This window comes from Populus nigra, chromosome 1, assembly GCF_951802175.1.
Source record: "Populus nigra chromosome 1, ddPopNigr1.1, whole genome shotgun sequence".
Taxonomy (NCBI): domain Eukaryota; kingdom Viridiplantae; phylum Streptophyta; class Magnoliopsida; order Malpighiales; family Salicaceae; genus Populus; species Populus nigra.
Genome location: NC_084852.1, coordinates 980,860 through 998,928, shown reverse-complemented (window position 1 = coordinate 998,928; position 18,069 = coordinate 980,860). Strand labels below are relative to the sequence as shown.

At 35.5% G+C, this 18,069-nt stretch overlaps 1 protein-coding gene, 1 non-coding gene and 1 pseudogene across 2 annotated transcripts; all 3 read left to right on the top strand.

The window, feature by feature from the left end:
- Window positions 1-283: 283 nt before the first annotated feature.
- On the top strand, window positions 284-2,133 carry LOC133693581 (monolignol oxidoreductase AtBBE-like 15). The gene has a single exon (XM_062114819.1). It carries the CDS (start codon window positions 323-325, stop codon window positions 1,919-1,921), a length of 1,599 nt encoding a protein of 532 aa, XP_061970803.1. The 5' UTR covers window positions 284-322; the 3' UTR covers window positions 1,922-2,133.
- Window positions 2,134-4,145: 2,012 nt separating this feature from the next.
- Window positions 4,146-14,702, top strand: LOC133670521 (monolignol oxidoreductase AtBBE-like 13; annotated as a pseudogene).
- A 2,819-nt stretch (window positions 14,703-17,521) lies between these two features.
- Window positions 17,522-17,612, top strand: TRNAY-GUA (transfer RNA tyrosine (anticodon GUA)). The gene is given in 2 exon segments: window positions 17,522-17,558; window positions 17,577-17,612. It is a non-coding gene; the product is annotated as a tRNA-Tyr (tRNA).
- Window positions 17,613-18,069: the final 457 nt, after the last annotated feature.

Below are 18,069 nucleotides of genomic sequence, written 5' to 3'. Positions count from 1 at the left end.
CTTCACTAGGCTAAAGAGCATGCATGTGAAATGGAGTATAATTTAATGAGAAGTGAAATGGTGGCCAGGGCAGGTTGCTCTTCGGTTTCTAAATGCCCTGTAGCAGAAAGTCAGCTAAAATATTTTGCTAAGTTATCGTCTTCACATGGCAACAGTTTTCCACAGCCAATTTTTAGGCCACAAGCCGTGTGTAGGTTGTTAAGAATATAATAAAAACTATCCACCTAGGATTTGAATAATTCTTTCATGTACTCATCAAATCACTATATAAGTAATCTTGGGACATGAGTTCTTCAAACACAAGGCAAGGAGATAGCAAAAAATGGTGCTTTCAAGTTCTTCAATTCTTTCAATACTCGTAGTCTTGCTTCTGTCTCCTTTTGTAGTTTCATTTACAATTCAGGATAGGTTTCTACAATGTCTCTCAACTACTTCACATTCCTCCTATCCTTTCTCCACTGCCATGTACACTCCAATTGACAACTCTTCCTTCGCCACAGTTTTACTTTCTACTGCTCAAAACCTCAGGTACACTTTGCCTTCAGTGCCAAAGCCTGAGTTTATCTTCACACCGTTCAATGAATCTGACATCCAAGCAGCTGTTGTTTGCTGTAAACAGCTTGGAATTCACTTCAGAGTCCGCAGTGGAGGCCATGATTATGAGGCTGTCTCTTATGTCTCTGAAATTGAATCGCCTTTCATAATTATAGACCTTGCCAAGCTACGATCTATTGACGTTGACATCGAAGATAGTAGCGCTTGGGTTCAGGCAGGTGCCACAAATGGTGAGCTTTACTACAGGATTGCTGAAAAAAGTAAAACTCATGGTTTCGCTGCTGGCCTTTGCACCAGTTTAGGCATTGGAGGGCACATCACAGGAGGTGCCTACGGTCCAATGATGAGGAAATATGGCCTTGGTGCTGACAATGTTATCGACGCTCGCATAATCGATGCTCAGGGAAGGATTCTTGACAGGCAAGCCATGGGGGAAGAGCTTTTTTGGGCAATCAGAGGAGGAGGAGGAGGTAGCTTTGGTATCATTACTGCCTGGAAAGTAAAATTGGTCCCTGTGCCAGAAAATGTGACGGTTTTTACAGTTAGTAAGACCTTGGAACAAGGTGCCACTAAGCTCCTCTATCGGTGGCAGCAAGTTGCTGACAAACTCGACGAAGATCTCTTCATTAGAGTTATCATTCAAACAGCTGGTAACAAGGGTAATAGAACTATTTCGACTTCCTATAATGCCTTGTTTCTTGGTGATGCCAATAGACTCCTCAAGGTAATGGAAGAAGGATTTCCAGAATTGGGTTTGACACCAAAGGATTGTATCGAAACTACATGGCTTGGATCGGTGCTATATATTGGCGGCTATCCAAGCACTACGCCTCCTGAAGTTTTACTTCAAGCAAAGAATATCTTGAAGAGCTACTTCAAAGCCAAGTCAGATTTTGTCCAAGAACCTATCCCTGAAACTGGACTTGAAGGGATATGGATAAGATTTCTTAAAGAAGATAGTCCTTTAATGATATGGAATCCTTTTGGTGGAATGATGAGCAAAATCTCTGAGTCAGAGACTCCTTTCCCCCATCGAAAGGGTGACCTTTTCATGAACCATTATGTAACTAGCTGGCAAAATGCTTCAGGGAATGTTGGAAGGCACATAAAGTGGATGAGAGGGCTTTACAAGTACATGACACCTTATGTTTCCAAGAATCCAAGGGAAGCATATGTGAATTACAGGGATCTTGATTTGGGTATGAACAGAAATACTCGCACAAACTTTAAGAAGGCAAGGGTTTGGGGTGCTAAGTACTACAAGGATAACTTCTACAGATTGGCTTTAGTGAAGAGCATGGTTGATCCTGAAAACATTTTCAGGCATGAACAAAGCATTCCACCTCTTCCACTGCACATGCGGTAAAGAAGCTGAAGAGGAATTCATGGCCAGGAAAAAGGGTGGTTGGATCACCATGTTTATGTGTCTGTGATGGGACCAGCATCCTAAGTTTGTTCCAATATTTTGGTTAAGTAGACAGTCATTCCTGTCGCAGAATGATGTGTAATAAGCAAGTTTTTCTATCAAGTAGTGTTCAAAATATGCTATAAAATTTATAAATAATCGTGGTAGTTGAAGACTTGATGCTCAGATCTCAATTATCACAGCAATTCGATGAACAAGTTCAAAAAAATTGAATAAAATAGTTGCAGATAAGGCCCCGTGGGCAGTTCATCAACATCAAGTTCACCTATTGACAAGATATATATATTAATTAATTGCATCGCATCCCGTGCCTCCAAAATTAATCATTGAGGTTGTCCTTTGTTGGTCCACTCCAGTTGTATGCGCAGGCATGGATCTTAGATTGAAGACTTCATTTTGGGGGAAGTCGCATTAATTAAGCAGAAAAACTTTCAGCAGGGAGAACGGAATAATATCTCATTCTTTGTAGGCTTGATTTTTATTTTTACTTTTATTTTTTATGGGGAATAGGAGGTCAAATAGTTATCGAGTTTTAAATCTATGGTGAAGAACATAGCCCCTACCCTAACACCATCCCCATGCATGTAAGGACAGTCAATAAAAGATGTGGGACCTTGTAATAAAAGTTGAAGTGGAATTCAAGGCTATATATATATATATATATATATATATATATATTAAGTACTAATTATTAATTAATGCCAAGGGTTTGAATTGACATTTTTTTAGGGTACTATTTTGCGAAGACCTTACCCAGCTAGCAGCTAGTAATTGTTTAATGTTTGCTTTTGCTGTTCTTTTTCTTAGAGAACACTCTTTACTTGCACAAAGTTTCAAGGAGAGTTTTTCTCTTTTCTTTGCCTCATATTTCATCTAATCTTCTCAAGTTTTTTTCTCTATTATTATCAAGAATACTTATCAGATCGCAACTTTTTTTTAAGCCATAAATTAAAGCACTGATTGCACCGACATTATTGTTCATTGAGGTGATAATTTTACATGAACTGGACATGATGCATCATGGCATGGCTACGTACTACATAAATAAATATTTTGGTAGGTGCCGATCTTCTTAAAATATATGTTTATTAAAATACTAGTCATTGCCTGCGGTACACGGCAAGTCGGGTTAAAATTTTATTAAATATAAAAAAGATATCCGAGTGTTGTTAACATGTTTTTTACAAAAAAATTAAATCATGTAGAGGTTGATTCAATATTACATAGTCAACTTTACAGGTCCAAAAACAACTCGAACGAATAATTAAAATATAGTTTAACTAAAAAACATCAAGACAATATCTTTTTAAATATTGAGACGACAACATGTTTGATCCACCTAGATTTACTTGAATCAACTCGAATTGACTCGGATCAACTCAAGTTAATCTATCAAATCTTCAACCCAAGTCATAAGACACTGATAACCCTGTAGCAAGCAAATAAAAAATATATTAAGTTCAATTCTCAATTAACCCAATATTGAAGGATGAAATTAAAAATAAAACTAAATTAGAAAAATAAGTCAAGTCAACCCGGGTTACCTGCCTAGCCTTCATCATGAGACCAGGATAACAATATAGAAAAAAAATGAAACAAATTATAAAACTCAATTCTCAAACAATCAAATGTTGAAGAATGAAATTGTAAAAAAAAAACAATTAAAAATACATGAAAAAACCACATGAGTCAACTCAAGTTAATCGACCAAACTCATAATCCGAGTCATAAGGCTAGAATAACTTCATAGAAAGCAAACTGAAAGAAATTATGAAGTTTAATTCTCAATCAACCTAATATTAAAAGATGAAATTGAAAAAAAAAACAATACAAACTTGAGGCAACCGAGATAACCATCGATCTAAGTCATGAGACCGTGATAATTCAATTTTTAAAGAATTGAATCGGGTAAAAAAATTCTAATTTTGAAAATAGCAACAAAAAGATCAAAAACCATATTTGACAAAGCTAAAAATTCAATGAGGATGAAATTGAAACAAAAAACTAATTCAATGAATTATTTTTAAAAAAAAATTGAAACAAAAGCAAAGGGACTAAATTACAAAGAAATGGAAGTTTATGGGCTAATTTGAAAAATCAGATAGGAGAGATCCTATTGGTGCACGAGCCACACATCTAAGGAAGGGACGCTGAGACGGAACTAATGCCACCCCAAAACAGTTGTTTTGATCGTTTTACTCAACTGCAACCGTCGTTCAAAGACAACAAAGCTGATGACGTATATCCCTTAAATGTCAGCTATGTTTTTAAAAAACAAATACTTAAATAACCCAACCCCTACTCATTAATTACAAAAAAAATATAAAAAAAATGACAAGAATACCCTTTAATCTTAGAGTTAAATTTATTGGCATCACGGAGATTATTTTACTATGCAATTAAATGGGAAATAATGAAATGGCCCTCCATCTTTTTGTTTTTTTTTTTTCAAGTGTAAAAAGGTTATTTCTGTACATCCATAACCTAAAAATACAAAAATAACCTTAATTATAAGGAAAAAAACAAAAAAAATTAAAGAGTATTGTTGTAATTTAAATGTACAGCAAAAGGCAAATTACCCATGTTGCCCGGCTGTAGCAATTGGAAAATACCAGTTCAGGATAGTTTTCTATGCAAGAAATTCTGAATCATCGAACATCAGAAAGAAAACAATCCTATGTTAAAACAATCTAAATTAACACAAAAGAAATACAAACATAAAAGAAAAAAAATAAAATAAATGTATTTCCTAACAGTATACACCAAACAACTCTTCATTCACACCTGTATTGGTATCTTCTGCTTACAACCTCAGGCTTACATTGCCTTCTGTACCGAAACCTGAGTTCATCTTCACTCCTTTGAACGAATCTCACATCCAAGCTGCTGTAATTTGCTCAAAACATCTTGGAATCCACATTAGAGTCCGTAGTGGAGGTCATGACTATGAGGGAGTCTCTTATGTTTCTGAAATTGAAACTCCTTTCATTGTTGTAGACATTACTCAGTTTCGTTCTATTAGCGTTGATATAAATGATAATAGCGTATGGGTTCAGGCAGGTGCCACAAATGGCGAACTCTATTACAGAATTGCTGAGAAAAGTAGGACTCTTGGCTACCCTGCCGGTACTGCGACAAGTTTAGGTATTGGCGGGCACATTACAGGAGGTGCATATGGTGCCATGTTGAGAAAATATGGCCTTGGTGCGTACATTGTCATTGATGCTCGTATAATTGATTCTTGTGGAAGAGTTCTTGATCGGAAAGCCATGGGGGAAGATCTTTTTTGGGCAATTAGTGAAGGTGGAGGAGGCAGCTTTGGAATTGTTGTTGTTGCAGTGATTCTGAACAACAAAAATAATAAAGGATAATGCTTGTGTTTAAGAAGAGATTGATGAATGAAAAACTTAAATACTTTATTCATAATTGCAGCTCAATTTATAGAGCTGATACATAACAAACTCCTACGATCATGGTCCTACATTCAAGCCATGATCAATTGATAATGAAAATAACAGAACTGCGAAATAGCAGCAAGAACAAGAGAATAGGAACAGAATTGACTAAATCAAAAATTAAAGAAAGAATAAAATTCCAGCTCAGCAGTCCTGAACATTATTTCTAACACTCCTCCTTGTTTAGGAGCTGCAAACTCCCAACTTTGTTCTCAGAAATTCGAATTTGTTGACTGGCAGTGGTTTGGTGAAAATATCAGCTGCTTGTTCTTCAGTTTTGCAGTAAATAAGAATGATACTCCCATCTTTCTGCACCTCTCTCAAAAAGAATAATTTGATGTTGAAGTGCTTGGTTTTCTCGTGAAACACAGGATTATTAGAGATGGAAATGGCAGCTTGATTGTCACCTAAAATTTCTGTGCTTTCCTTTTGCTCTAGGTTAAGATCAGATAAAATTTTCCTCGGCCACAAAGCTTGATTGACAGCAGTTGTTACAGCCACAAACTCAGCTTTAGTAATGGATTGGGCTACGGTTTCTTGCTTTTTTGAATTCCATGAAAACACACCAGAACCTAAAGAGAAACAGTAGCCTAATGTGCTCTTCAAGTCATCAATTGAGCCTCCCCAATCACTGTCAAAGTACCCGACCAGTTTGAACTCTCTATTTCTTGTGTATCTTATGCCAAAATTGCAGGTTCCTTTGACATATCTTATCACTTTTTTAGCAGCCTTGAAATGCAATTCACTAGCACAATGCATGAATCTAGACAAGATATTCACAGCATTCAAAATATCAGGCCTAGTTGCAGTGAGATACATCAAGCATCCAACAATTTTTCTGAATTGTGCTTGATCAACCTTCTCGGCTCCATCTTCTTTACATAGCTTCTCCTTTTGATTCATATGAGTGCTTACTGCTTTGCAATCTTCAAGTTTGAACTTTTTGAGGATTTCTTTGGCATACTTCTTCTGACATATGAACACTTCATGTTCGGCTTGCTTAACTTCCATTCCAAGAAAAAAGGACATCAAACCCAAATCTGTCATCTCAAATACACTCATCATCTCTTGCTTGAACGTCTCCACATTATTGTTGTTATTTCCTGTTACAAGCAAATCATCAACGTAAAGTGAGATGATAAGGATGTTATCACCATTTTGCTTGATGTAAAGAGTCGATTCAAAGAGGCTTTTAGTGAATCCCAAGTGCTGCAAATGTTCATCGATTCGGCTGTACCAAGCTTTTGGAGCTTGCTTCAATCCATATAGTGCCTTCTTAAGAAGACAGACTTTGTCCTCCTCTCCTTCATTTGCAAAGCCTTCTGGGTGCTCAGTATAGATCTCCTCCTGCAAAACACCATTTAAAAACGCTGACTTGACGTCCATTTGATACACCTTCCAATTCAGTTGTGCTGCAATGGCAAGTAGCAGCCTGATAGTGTCAAGTCTTGCTACCGGTGCAAACGTGTCTGAGTAGTCCACGCCAAAGATTTGTGCATATCCCTTCACCACTAGCCTGACTTTGTGCTTATTGATTTAGCCATCAGCGTTGAGTTTTGTTCGATACACCCATTTTACACCGATTACATTTCTATTTTGAGGTCTGTCAACCAACTCCCACGTGTTGTTTCTCATGATCATGAGAAGCTCCTCCTTCATCGCAGCAAGCCAATTTTGATCTAGCTTGGCTTCTTCAAAGTCTGCTGGTTCACACACAGCAATGTTGCACCTTTGATACACATCAAGGAGTGACCGTGTGCCTCTAACAGGAGTGTCATCTGTCATGTTGATGTCCCAATCTTCCATGCTTTGATCATTTGTGTTTGAAACAAGATAATTGCCTTTTGGAGAGGCTGAATCTTCTTTGATTGCATTGTTCCAGTCCCATTCTTCATCTTCCAGGAATTGGACATCTCTGCTTATAACGATTTTTCCAGTTTGTGGCTGGAAAATCTTATAAGCCTTTGAAACTAAGCTGTAGCCAACAAAAATGCCTGGAAGTGCTTTCTTGTCAAGTTTATCCCTCTTGACCTGTGGAACAAAGGTGAAGCACAAACATCCAAATACCTTAAGAAAATTCAGAGATGGTTTGTAACCATACCATGCTTCAAAGGGTGTTTGATCCTTCAAGGCTCTTGTAGGCAGTCGGTTTTGCAAGAACACAGCAGTGTTTGCAGCCTCTGCCCAGAATTTCTTTTGTAAATTCTTCTCATATAGCAAGCATCTTGTCATTTCCAATATGAACTTGTTTCGCCTCTCACTAACTCCGTTTTGCTGAGGAGTATACGGAGTTGTTAGCTGATGATGAATGCCTGCCTCCTCACAAAAAACGTTAAAGGCATTGGAAGTGTATTCCTTGCCATTGTCTGATCTGAGGGCTTAAATTTTGCAGCCACTTTCATTTTCAACTTTGCCCTTGAAATTCCAGAACACCTGTGCTACCTCTGACTTGTGCTTCAAGAAGAAAATCCAGCACATTCGGCTGTAATCGTCAATGAAGACAGCATAATACAGACTCCCATTTAGAGAGGGTGTCCTTTGTGGTCCTGCAATATCAGTATGAATCAATTTCAGCTTCCTTGTTGCTCTCCATATGGCTTCTGGAAAGGGCTTCCTGTTTAGCTTGCCAGTATGACAAGTTCTGCAGCTGGATATGTGATCATCAAGTGCTGGGAAATCCTTAGCCATCATCTTGGATTTCATAAGCATCAGCCCTCTATGATGATAGTGCCCGAGCCTCTTATGCTAAATATCTGTGATATTTTCTTTAATTGGGAAAGCAGTATGCTCCTCCTCCAATGGATTTAGAGCAAAACTCTTCCCTTTCATGATTATTTTGAAAATATCATGACCATTCACATCTTTAATCAAGCAGCAATTGTTTTCAAACATTACTTTATAACCCTTCTCAATAAGCTGACCAACACTGAATAAATTTTGATTTATACCAGGGACATACAATACATCAGAGATGAACTTAGTACCTGAGCAAGTCAAGATTGCCACGGTTCCCTTTCCTTCAACAGCAAGGTATTCTCCATTTCCAATTCGAACCTTTGAAGTTGTTTGTTTCAGCTCCTTGAATATGTTTCTGTCATGTGTCATGTGTCATGTGGTTGGTGCAACCACTATCAATGAGCCAGCTTTCACTTGAGTCATTTCTGGAAATGCAAGTGGCCACAAACAATTGATCTTCTTCTTCTTGATCAGCAATTTGAGCTTCTTCACCATGCTGTTGAATTTTGTTTTTGCAGATGACAGCCTCGTGCCCCATTTGATTGCATTTGTGGCACTTAGCTTCTGGTCTTCTCCAACACTTCAAATGTGGATGTGATCTCCTTTTACAATGTTGGCATGGAGGAAAAGGTCCTTTTTTGTTTCCAGTGTTGCTCCTGTTGAAATTCCTGGAATCACCTGATGATGCTTGACTGCTTCCATTCTTCTTGTAATTCTTTCCTTTTTCTTTATGCTTGACGAATAGAGCTCCTTCAATCTCATCTTCCTGTCTCATGATCCTCCTTTGCTCATGAGCTTGTAATGCATTTAGCATTTCTGTCAAAGTAATTTTTGACATATCCTTGGCATTTTCCAAGGATGTAATTGTAGCCTCAAAGATTTCAGGAATTGTTACAAGAATTTTTTGAACAATTCTTGACTCAGGCAGAGACGAGCCAAGTAAACTGATTTGGCTTGCAATATTAAGCAGCCTGTCAGAGTACTCTTTGATGGATTCAGTCTTCTTCATCTTCTGCAACTCGAAATCACGCATCAAGTTCAACACTAGCATACCTTGAATTCTTTCATCCCCTTCATACTCAGTTTTGAGAAACTCCCATATCTCCTTTGCTGTTTTCAGAGACATGATTCGAGTGAAAATGGTGGATGCTACTGCAGCAAACAAGCACGCCTTTGCCTTTGATTTTTTTGTCTTCTTCTCCTTCTATGATTTAACCTGCGCCATGGTGGGATTGTTTGGAAGTGCAAGGATTTCATAATCTTCTTCCACTGCCTCCCACAAATCCAGAGCCTCTAAGTATGTCTCCATCTGTACTGCCCAAAACTGGTAATTGTCACCATTGAACACTGGTGGAGCAATTGATGAGAAGCTTACTTCTGTCTCCATGGGTTACAACACAGATCCCTTTAAATCAAGAGGCTCTGATACCAATTGTCGTTGTTGCAGTGATTCTGAACAACAAAAATAACAAAGGATAATGCTTGTGTTTAAGAAGAGATTGATGAATGAAAAGCTTGAATACTTTATTCATAACTGCAGCTCAATTTATAGAGCTGATACATAACAAACTCCTACGATCATGGTCCTACATTCAAGCCATGATCAATTGATAATGGAAACAACAGAGCTGCGAAATAGCAGCAAGAACAAGAGAATAGGAACAGAATTGACTAAATCAAAAATTAAAGAAAGAATAAAATTCCAGCTCAGCAGTCCAGCAGTCCTGAACATTATTTCTAACAGGAATCATTACTGCCTGGAAGGTCAAATTGGTTCCTGTAACATCAACCGTGACAGTGTTTACTGTTTCTAAGACCTTAGAGCAAGGTGCTACTGAGCTCCTACATAGATGGGAACAGATTTGCTCATAAGCTCCACGAGGATCTCTTCATCAGATTCATTATACAGACAGCAAATATCTCTAGCAACGGTGAAAGGACTATTATAACTTCAGATAATGCAGAAAAACTTTTCAGAATTGGGTTTAACTCATCTGGATTGCGTTGAAGCAAGCTGGATCAGTTCTGCAGTATATTTGGCTGGCTATTCCACTGCCACTCCTGAAATTTTACTTCAAAGAAACAGAACCTTCAGCACCTGCTTCAAAGCCAAATCAGATTACGCCAAAGAAGCCATTCCTGAAACTGCACTTGAAGGGTTATGGCAAAGGTTGCTTGCAGAAGACAATGCTGTAGTAGTTTTGACTCCTTATAGTGGAATGATGAGCAGAATCTCAGACTCCTTTTCCTCGTAGAAAAGGCACCGTCTTCATGATCTTGTACTTGACTGGCTGGTTAATTTGATCCTTCAGAGAATGCCACAAAACATATTGACAGGATTAGGAAGCTATACGATTACATGGCCCCGTACGTCTCCAAGTCTCCAGGGGAAGCATACGTCAATTACAGGGACCTTGATTTGGGCAAGAACAAGAACAATAACACGAGCTTTACATAAGCAAGTGCATGGGGTACCAAGTATTTTAAGGATAACTTCAACAGATTGGTAAAAGTGAAGACCAAAGTTGATCCTGACAACTTCTTCAGACATGACCAAAGCATCCAACCTCTTCGATTTCAACGAGAAAAGGGAATTGAAGACAAATTGATGGCCAGAGATAGATTTTATGGATCACCATGTTCTTGTCTAGATTGGCTATGTAAACAGGAATAAGAACTTGACTCTTTGCAGAAAAAAACACTTGTAGAATGAGACAAAAATAAACATTCATAATTTCATACAAGAAATAAATGACCAAAGTATTTACATAGGCTTCAAGCATAAAAATAAAACTCCGTCCGCAAGGTTCAAGTTACAGGTTAGATAGGTTAGATAAATTAACATGGGTTAAAAATTAAGTTCAATCCATTGATACAACTGAAGAGCAAAGTTAAAATGATAACTTCTCTATTAATAAGGGATTTTTGAACATAAAATGTTGAAAACATGCTACTTCATTTAATTTCTTTAGATTGGGGAAATGTTAGGGGGTTAATTGATAGACAATATAAACTTAGGGGTGTAAAATGAAATTAACCTGAAGTCTAATAATTACCTATATGATCCAATTAACTTCATCCGTGAGCCCTGCTCTCACAAGATACAAGGCATAGAGAGGTAGCTAACATGCAATAAACTAAGGCACTTCCCAATACTAATTTCATGAAGTATGATCGATTTTTTAGATTTTGTTTTAATTGATAAAGTGAGTTTAGTTTTCGGTTTTTTTTTCCGACGGTAAAAAATATTTTTAACAAATTTATATGTCAATTAAGACTTGATTTCTTCTGCAGACTCTTTTTTTTCATGTAAGAAAAAAATGTTTAAGCATTGCTAATATTTTTTTTAATAGAAATAAAAAATAAACCGTGTGGAAATTAATTCGATATAATCCATTCGAGTTGGTGGGTTCAAAAGTAACTTGAATTACTAGTAAAAACATAATCTAACTTAAAATAAATATTCAAAATGAGATTTTTTTTTTATGTTAAAATGAAAATATATTTGATCGATTCAGATCAATTCGAGTAAACCTGTTGATTCACATATCAAGTCAAGAGATCATAATAACTCTATAAAAAGTAAATCAAAACAACTTTTGAAGTTTAATTTTCAATAAACCCAATGTTGAATAATAAAATTAAACACATAGACTGAGTACTATAGAGTCAGCATTGTTCACAAACACACAAAACAATGTGGATGGCACTGTGTATTTTTTTTTATAATTCATTTTGGTCCTCAAAATTTTATTTTGGGTGATTTGATCATAATTGAAGGCCAATTAATTTGGATTTCTTAGGCAATGGTGGAACTGTTAAAACATGAACCAAAATTAAAAAGACACCGGACATGAATGGCGTGCCAAAGATTATGTGAAAAGTACACTTAGATCCTCAAAATTTAAAAATAACACAACTTATACAATTTAGGTCCCTGAAAATTTAAACAAAATTAGTTTTGGAACAAAAGTTTATTTTTATTATTTTTCAGTCCCTGGTTAGAAAGATGAGAGATAAAAGAGTCGTTAAATTTCGACGATGAGAAAGAAATTCATCCTTCAAGCCATTTCTGACTATCAAAATAAATTTTTTTGGTGTTCACAAGTTACATGAGATAAGAAGGGCTTGATGGTGGTTATTTAGACTCACAATGTTGCTCTAAAAAACATATTTATGCTAAGGATGATAAATTTAACCTAGTTTGATTTAGTATTTTTGAACTCTTTTTTGGATATTTTAAAATGATGGATTAGTTTATGGGTGTTCCAATGATATGAGTGAGGTTTTGTTTTCGTTGAAATGGCTTGAAAATTAAGGGGTTTTTTTAAAGAGGCGCTACCCTAATTTTCCAGCCACCATTGTGGTGGTCGGAATTTGGGCTTGCAAACAACATGTCTTGGCTGGTGACACATTGCCTGTGTATTTTTTTCTAGGATAAATAGAGACGAACAACAAGTTGTTTGCCTCTTTAAAATATCAAAAATAAATACAAATAAGCTTAGGCATGCAAGCCTAGGCTATTAGGTATAAATTTAAGATAAAAAAAAAATTAATTTACCTGGTTGAGTTCATGACCTGAATCTCAAGTTTGACATGTTAAATCACAACATCCAGGCTATTATTATATATGTTTTTCTTATTTTTATTGATACCCTTTTTTATATGTATTTTTATAAAATAAATTTTAAATTCATGTTTCGATTGAGATCGCTCATCTATGATTTTTCTTAGTTTCTTATTTACCGATTTTTGGATAGATGTTTTTAAAATTATTTTGTATGTATTTAATTTTTAAAGAGATTTTTTTGATTCATCTATAATTTTTTTTAATATTTTGTATAGATGAACTTACTTTTTAAAATAAAAATTTTTTTTCATATCATATTTATGATAAGTATAGCGTTGCATAATTTTTTTTCTTTATTTTATTCAATTAATTTAATGCATGTGTCTATTTCTATTATAGTTTGATTAAATAAAATATTTGAATAAATAAAATTTAGCAAATACAATAGGGTAAATATACCATCTCATGAGATTCAATATCTTGACCTATACCTATTTCTTGATTTTTTTTAGTTATCACTGATTACTTTTTATTTATTTATTAACATACATAATTCTCAATCATTTAATTATATATACGCGTAAAAGTTTTTATTTACACTTACAATTTTTTAACTACACAAATGCATTGAAAAGTCTACATGTTTGGTTAAACATGCTAAGAAAAAGTCATAAAAAAATTTATCTTTACAACAATTTTAAAATAAATTTTTGTACTTCTAGAATATGAAGTATAAAAAGAACATGTATTTGGAAACAATATTTCTTTTCAAATTTGGTTTGAGTGAAGAAGCATGTTAGCCAAGTCTTAAGATAACTCAAGGATATTTTTAATTTCTTCACTTCTTTTTTTAATAAAAAAGAAGTTCAGAACTCTAATATTAATCGAGTTATGGAAATTAACTAATTGATCATCGACTATTGTTTAAACATGTTTCATGATGATTCTTCAACAAATTGTACAATTTTTAATCGACTATTGAAAAAATATTAATTTTAAACTCGCTTATACATATCCAGCTTAGTTTTTATTAATCTCTTAATAAAGATATATAAGTGTTCCATATGCACGTCCTTCAAATGCATGTGGAACCCAAGTTGTTGTTCATGAAATTTGCAAAAGAAATCAAGTGGTGGCTCGCTCCTCTCATGAGGTCAGATTTTAGGCCCAGACAACCTCATGGATGCACGTATACTTGATGTTAATGGAAGAATTCTCAACTGAAAAGCCATGGGCGAAGATCTTTTTGGGGCAATTAGAGGGGGTGCAGGGAGCAGCTTTGGAATCGTCACCGCCTGGAAGGTCAACTTCGTTCCTGTACCATCAACTGTGACAGTTTTTACAGTTACTAAAACCTTCGAACAAGGAGCAACTAAGATCCTATATAGATGGCTGCTGATAAACTAGACAAGGATCTTTTCATCAGAGTCATCATTCGGACAGCTAATATCAGTGGCGAAGGTAAAAGAACTATCACTACTTCTTACAATGCCTTGTTTCTTGGCGACGCCAACAGACTTCTCTATTGGAAGAAGAGTCAATTTCCTGTAGTGGCGTTTACTCCTTATGGTGGAAAGATGAGCAAAATTCCCGAAACTCATATTCCTTTCCCTCATAGAAAAGGTATCCGGTTCATGATTGCGTGCTCAGCCACATTTGGCAAGATGCCAAAGAAAATGCTGCAAAGCATATGGATTGGACTAGGAAGGTTTACAAGTACATGACACCTTGTGTTTCCAAGGATCCAAGGGAAGCCTATGCCAGTTTCAGGGATCTTGACTTGGGCATGAACAAGAGGAATATTAACACATGCTTTACAGAGCAAGTACGTACTTCCTGGGGTCTCAAGTATTTCAAATATAACTTCTACAGATTGGCAATAGTGAAGGCCAGTGATGATGCTGACAACTTCTTCAGGCATGAGCAGATCATCCCACCTCTTCCACTTCATATGGGATGAGAAATTGGCAACAAGTAGCTAGAGATAATAAGCTAGTTTGAAGAAAAAAAATATGACACACCAAAATCACCAAAATCATAGCAGTTTTTTTTTTATAAATAAAGTTGAGATTATAATTGTTGAGATTTTTATTAATTTTAATTAGAATAGGTAATGGAAAACCTATATTTTTATTGTTAAGACTTTGATATTATTAAAAAAAATAACTATCTCAATTATATGTAATTTTAAGAATAGATTTATATTATTCTCTAATGTTATATATTTTGATTGAACTAATGAGTAAGTGATTTTACAAAGTTATTTAATAAATTAAAAATCATAGGAAAGAAATTCTGGCCTTGCTGCCCAATTTTTTTTTATTGTTTATTAAAGTATAATTATTCGTAGAAACTTTTGCATGTAATCCATTTGGTGACACTGAAATTTCTAGGAGATGTTAAACTGTATAAGCAATGAAGGGTCTGTTGACTTTACATTAATCTGTACTGATAAAAGTAAATAGGATTAGTCGTATATTTGACCCATGTATTTTTATTATTATTTATTTATGGCAATTCAACAAATTTTATTTAATTGGGTCCTTTATGCTAGAAAATTTCTTAACATTGTTATCCGGTCAACTTGCTTCCAATTTACAATGAATTCTTGATAACTTGTCGAAACTTTTTAACAGGTTTCTAGCACATGTCAAGCTAAAGAGTTATTGGTAAATTGAAGAACACTGGACAAAGAGAAGAATTACCTCAAAAAATAAATTCATAATTGTCAGAGCCGGCTAAAGTTTGACTCGGTTTAGGGCTTGGTTTGTTGGATTATCTGGTCAACTTGCATATCTTAATTTAATTTTATAATTTTATTTAAAACAATTTTATTTAAGATTTTTAAGAAAAAAATCCCTTGATTTTAACATGGTTGGATTTAAACTAAATTTAATCGAGTCGACTGGTCAATTTGCATATTATTTTATCAACCTAATTTCATAATTTTATTCAAAACAATTTTATTTAAGATTTTTAAGAAAAAATCTCTTGATTTTAACATGTTCAATTTAAAATAAATTTAATCGAGTCGACCGGTAAACTTGCATGTCATTTCGTTAACCTAATTTCACAATTTTATTCAAAACAATTTTATTTAAGATTTTTAAGAAAAAATCTCTTGATTTTAACATGGGTTGATTTAAACTAAATCTAATCGAGTTGACCAGTAAACTTGCATGTGATTTGCGTTAACCTAATTTCATAATTTTATTCAAAACAATTTTATTTAAGTTTTTTAAGAAAAAATCTCTTGATTTTAACATGGTTGGATTTAAAATACATTTAATGGAGTCAATTGCGTAGCAATAGATCAACTTGTTAGTTCATACAAGTTTAGTGGATCGATGTTAAAAATAGTTCAAAATAAAACCTAATATAAATCCGAGTTGGGTTGTTGAGTTGGACCGCAAAAGTTACTTATGGCTAAATCCACGAGGATTTGCTAGCAGAAGCACATTAATTATATTATTGTCAACCACCACCAGCTGCCCATTATTGTCTCTAATTAAAACTTCTCATATTTTTTATAGGTCACAGACATTAAAGTATCGAAACATCAGATGCTGTCTGTGTTTCTTTAATAAGCTAAACTAACATGCAATGGTGTTATAGTGGGTCAGTAAGAAGAAAATCAACGATCAAGTATTGAATATCCAGCAAAGAAAATGGATTTGCAAGTCAGAAGATCTCTCTCCATATTTTCTCTCTTAATCTTCCTTGTCCCATCATCAAAACGTTCCAATATTCCAAGCCATGATTCTTTCATTCAATGTCGTTCTTCATAAACCCCTCCACAAATATCACTCTCCAACGTTGTGCTAACTGCAAATGATTCTTCCTATCAGTTTTTTCTTGAATATCCTATTCAAAACCTTAGGTTCTACTCTCCCTCAACTCCTAAGCCACTTTATATAGTCACACCTTTGGCCTACTCTCATGTGCAGGCCACAGTCGCATGCTGTAGGCAGCATGGGTTGCAAATTAGAATCAGAAGTGGTGGAGTCAAGGCCTTATAAGTGCATGCTTATCTTGACTAATAAGACGTGTTTTGGGCCATGCGTGGCTGCCAAAAACAAAACTGTTAAGGGGACCTGGGTGGAAGCCCTGGATTTGGATGAACTAGGAGGCCCAAAACGGACAATATCTTGCTAGTGAGGTGAGGTGTTACATTTGGTATCACAGCCGAGGACGACTCGTCTTAAGGTGGGGGGATTGTAAAATCCCACATCAGAAGCGAGAGTCTAGAGTCAAGGTTTTATAAGTGCATGCTCACCTTGACTAGTAAGACGCGTTTTGGGGTCATGCGTGGCTGTCAAGAACAAAACCGTGAGGGAAACCTGGGTGGAAGCCCTGAATTTGGATGGACTGGAAGGTCCAAAGCAAAAAATATCTTACTAGTGAGGTGAAGTGTTACAATAAAAGCCTTTCGTGCCGATCAGATGTCCCTTTTGTGATTCTTGATCTTTTCAATCTTAGATCAATAAGAGTTGACTTGGAAGATAACAGTGCTTGGGTTCAGGCCGGGGCAACAGTTGGTGAATTGTATTATAGGATTGCAGAGAGAAGTAAAAAAATATATTAAAAAAATATTTATTATTATTATCAGTAAATCAAAACCATAAAAAAAAATTAATTTTTTATATATTAAACGCATTTTTAAAATACACTCAAATGTAAAACGCAATGACAAAAGCAGTCTGGAAGTCTATTAAAAAAGTCACAAGAATACAAGATTCTTAGTAGAATTATGAAATTATCTGTTACAGAAAATAGAGGCCGACCTTAGCTCAGTTGGTAGAGCGGAGGACTGTAGTGGTAATGCCAGCAGCCAATCCTTAGGTCGCTGGTTCGAATCCGGCAGGTCGGATTTTAATACTTTTTGTTTTTTTTTTTTTTTTGGTTTAATGCTATATATATGTACTTGGTTATAAAAATGAACTCACTCGGGAGAGGTTCTTCGAGGAGTAGGTGTTCATGATAATGGATCCTTGTGCTGGGAAGAACGAATGAGACTCCAGAATCTCATATTCCTTTTCCCTCACAGGGAAGCAAATTTGTACGAAATACTTGGTGAAGTGGGATGACAATGTGGCTCGAGCATCACACATGAAATTGTTTCCAAATCCCCGAGGACTGCCAATCTTATCTACAGAGATCTTGACTTGGGGCATTAACAATCAGGCAAACACTAGTTATTCTGAGGCTAGGGATTGGGTATGAAGTCCTTCAAGAAATTGGATCGGGTGAAAAGCAAGGCTGAATCTTATAATTTCTTCAGAGAAGTGAACAAAGTATTCCGAGCATTTATACATAAAGGAGAAGGC

Excerpts from the sequence above, each read along its gene's own strand:
- LOC133693581 (XM_062114819.1), top strand. The coding sequence starts at position 323 with ATGGTGCTTTCAAGTTCTTCAATTCTTTCAATACTCGTAGTCTTGCTT.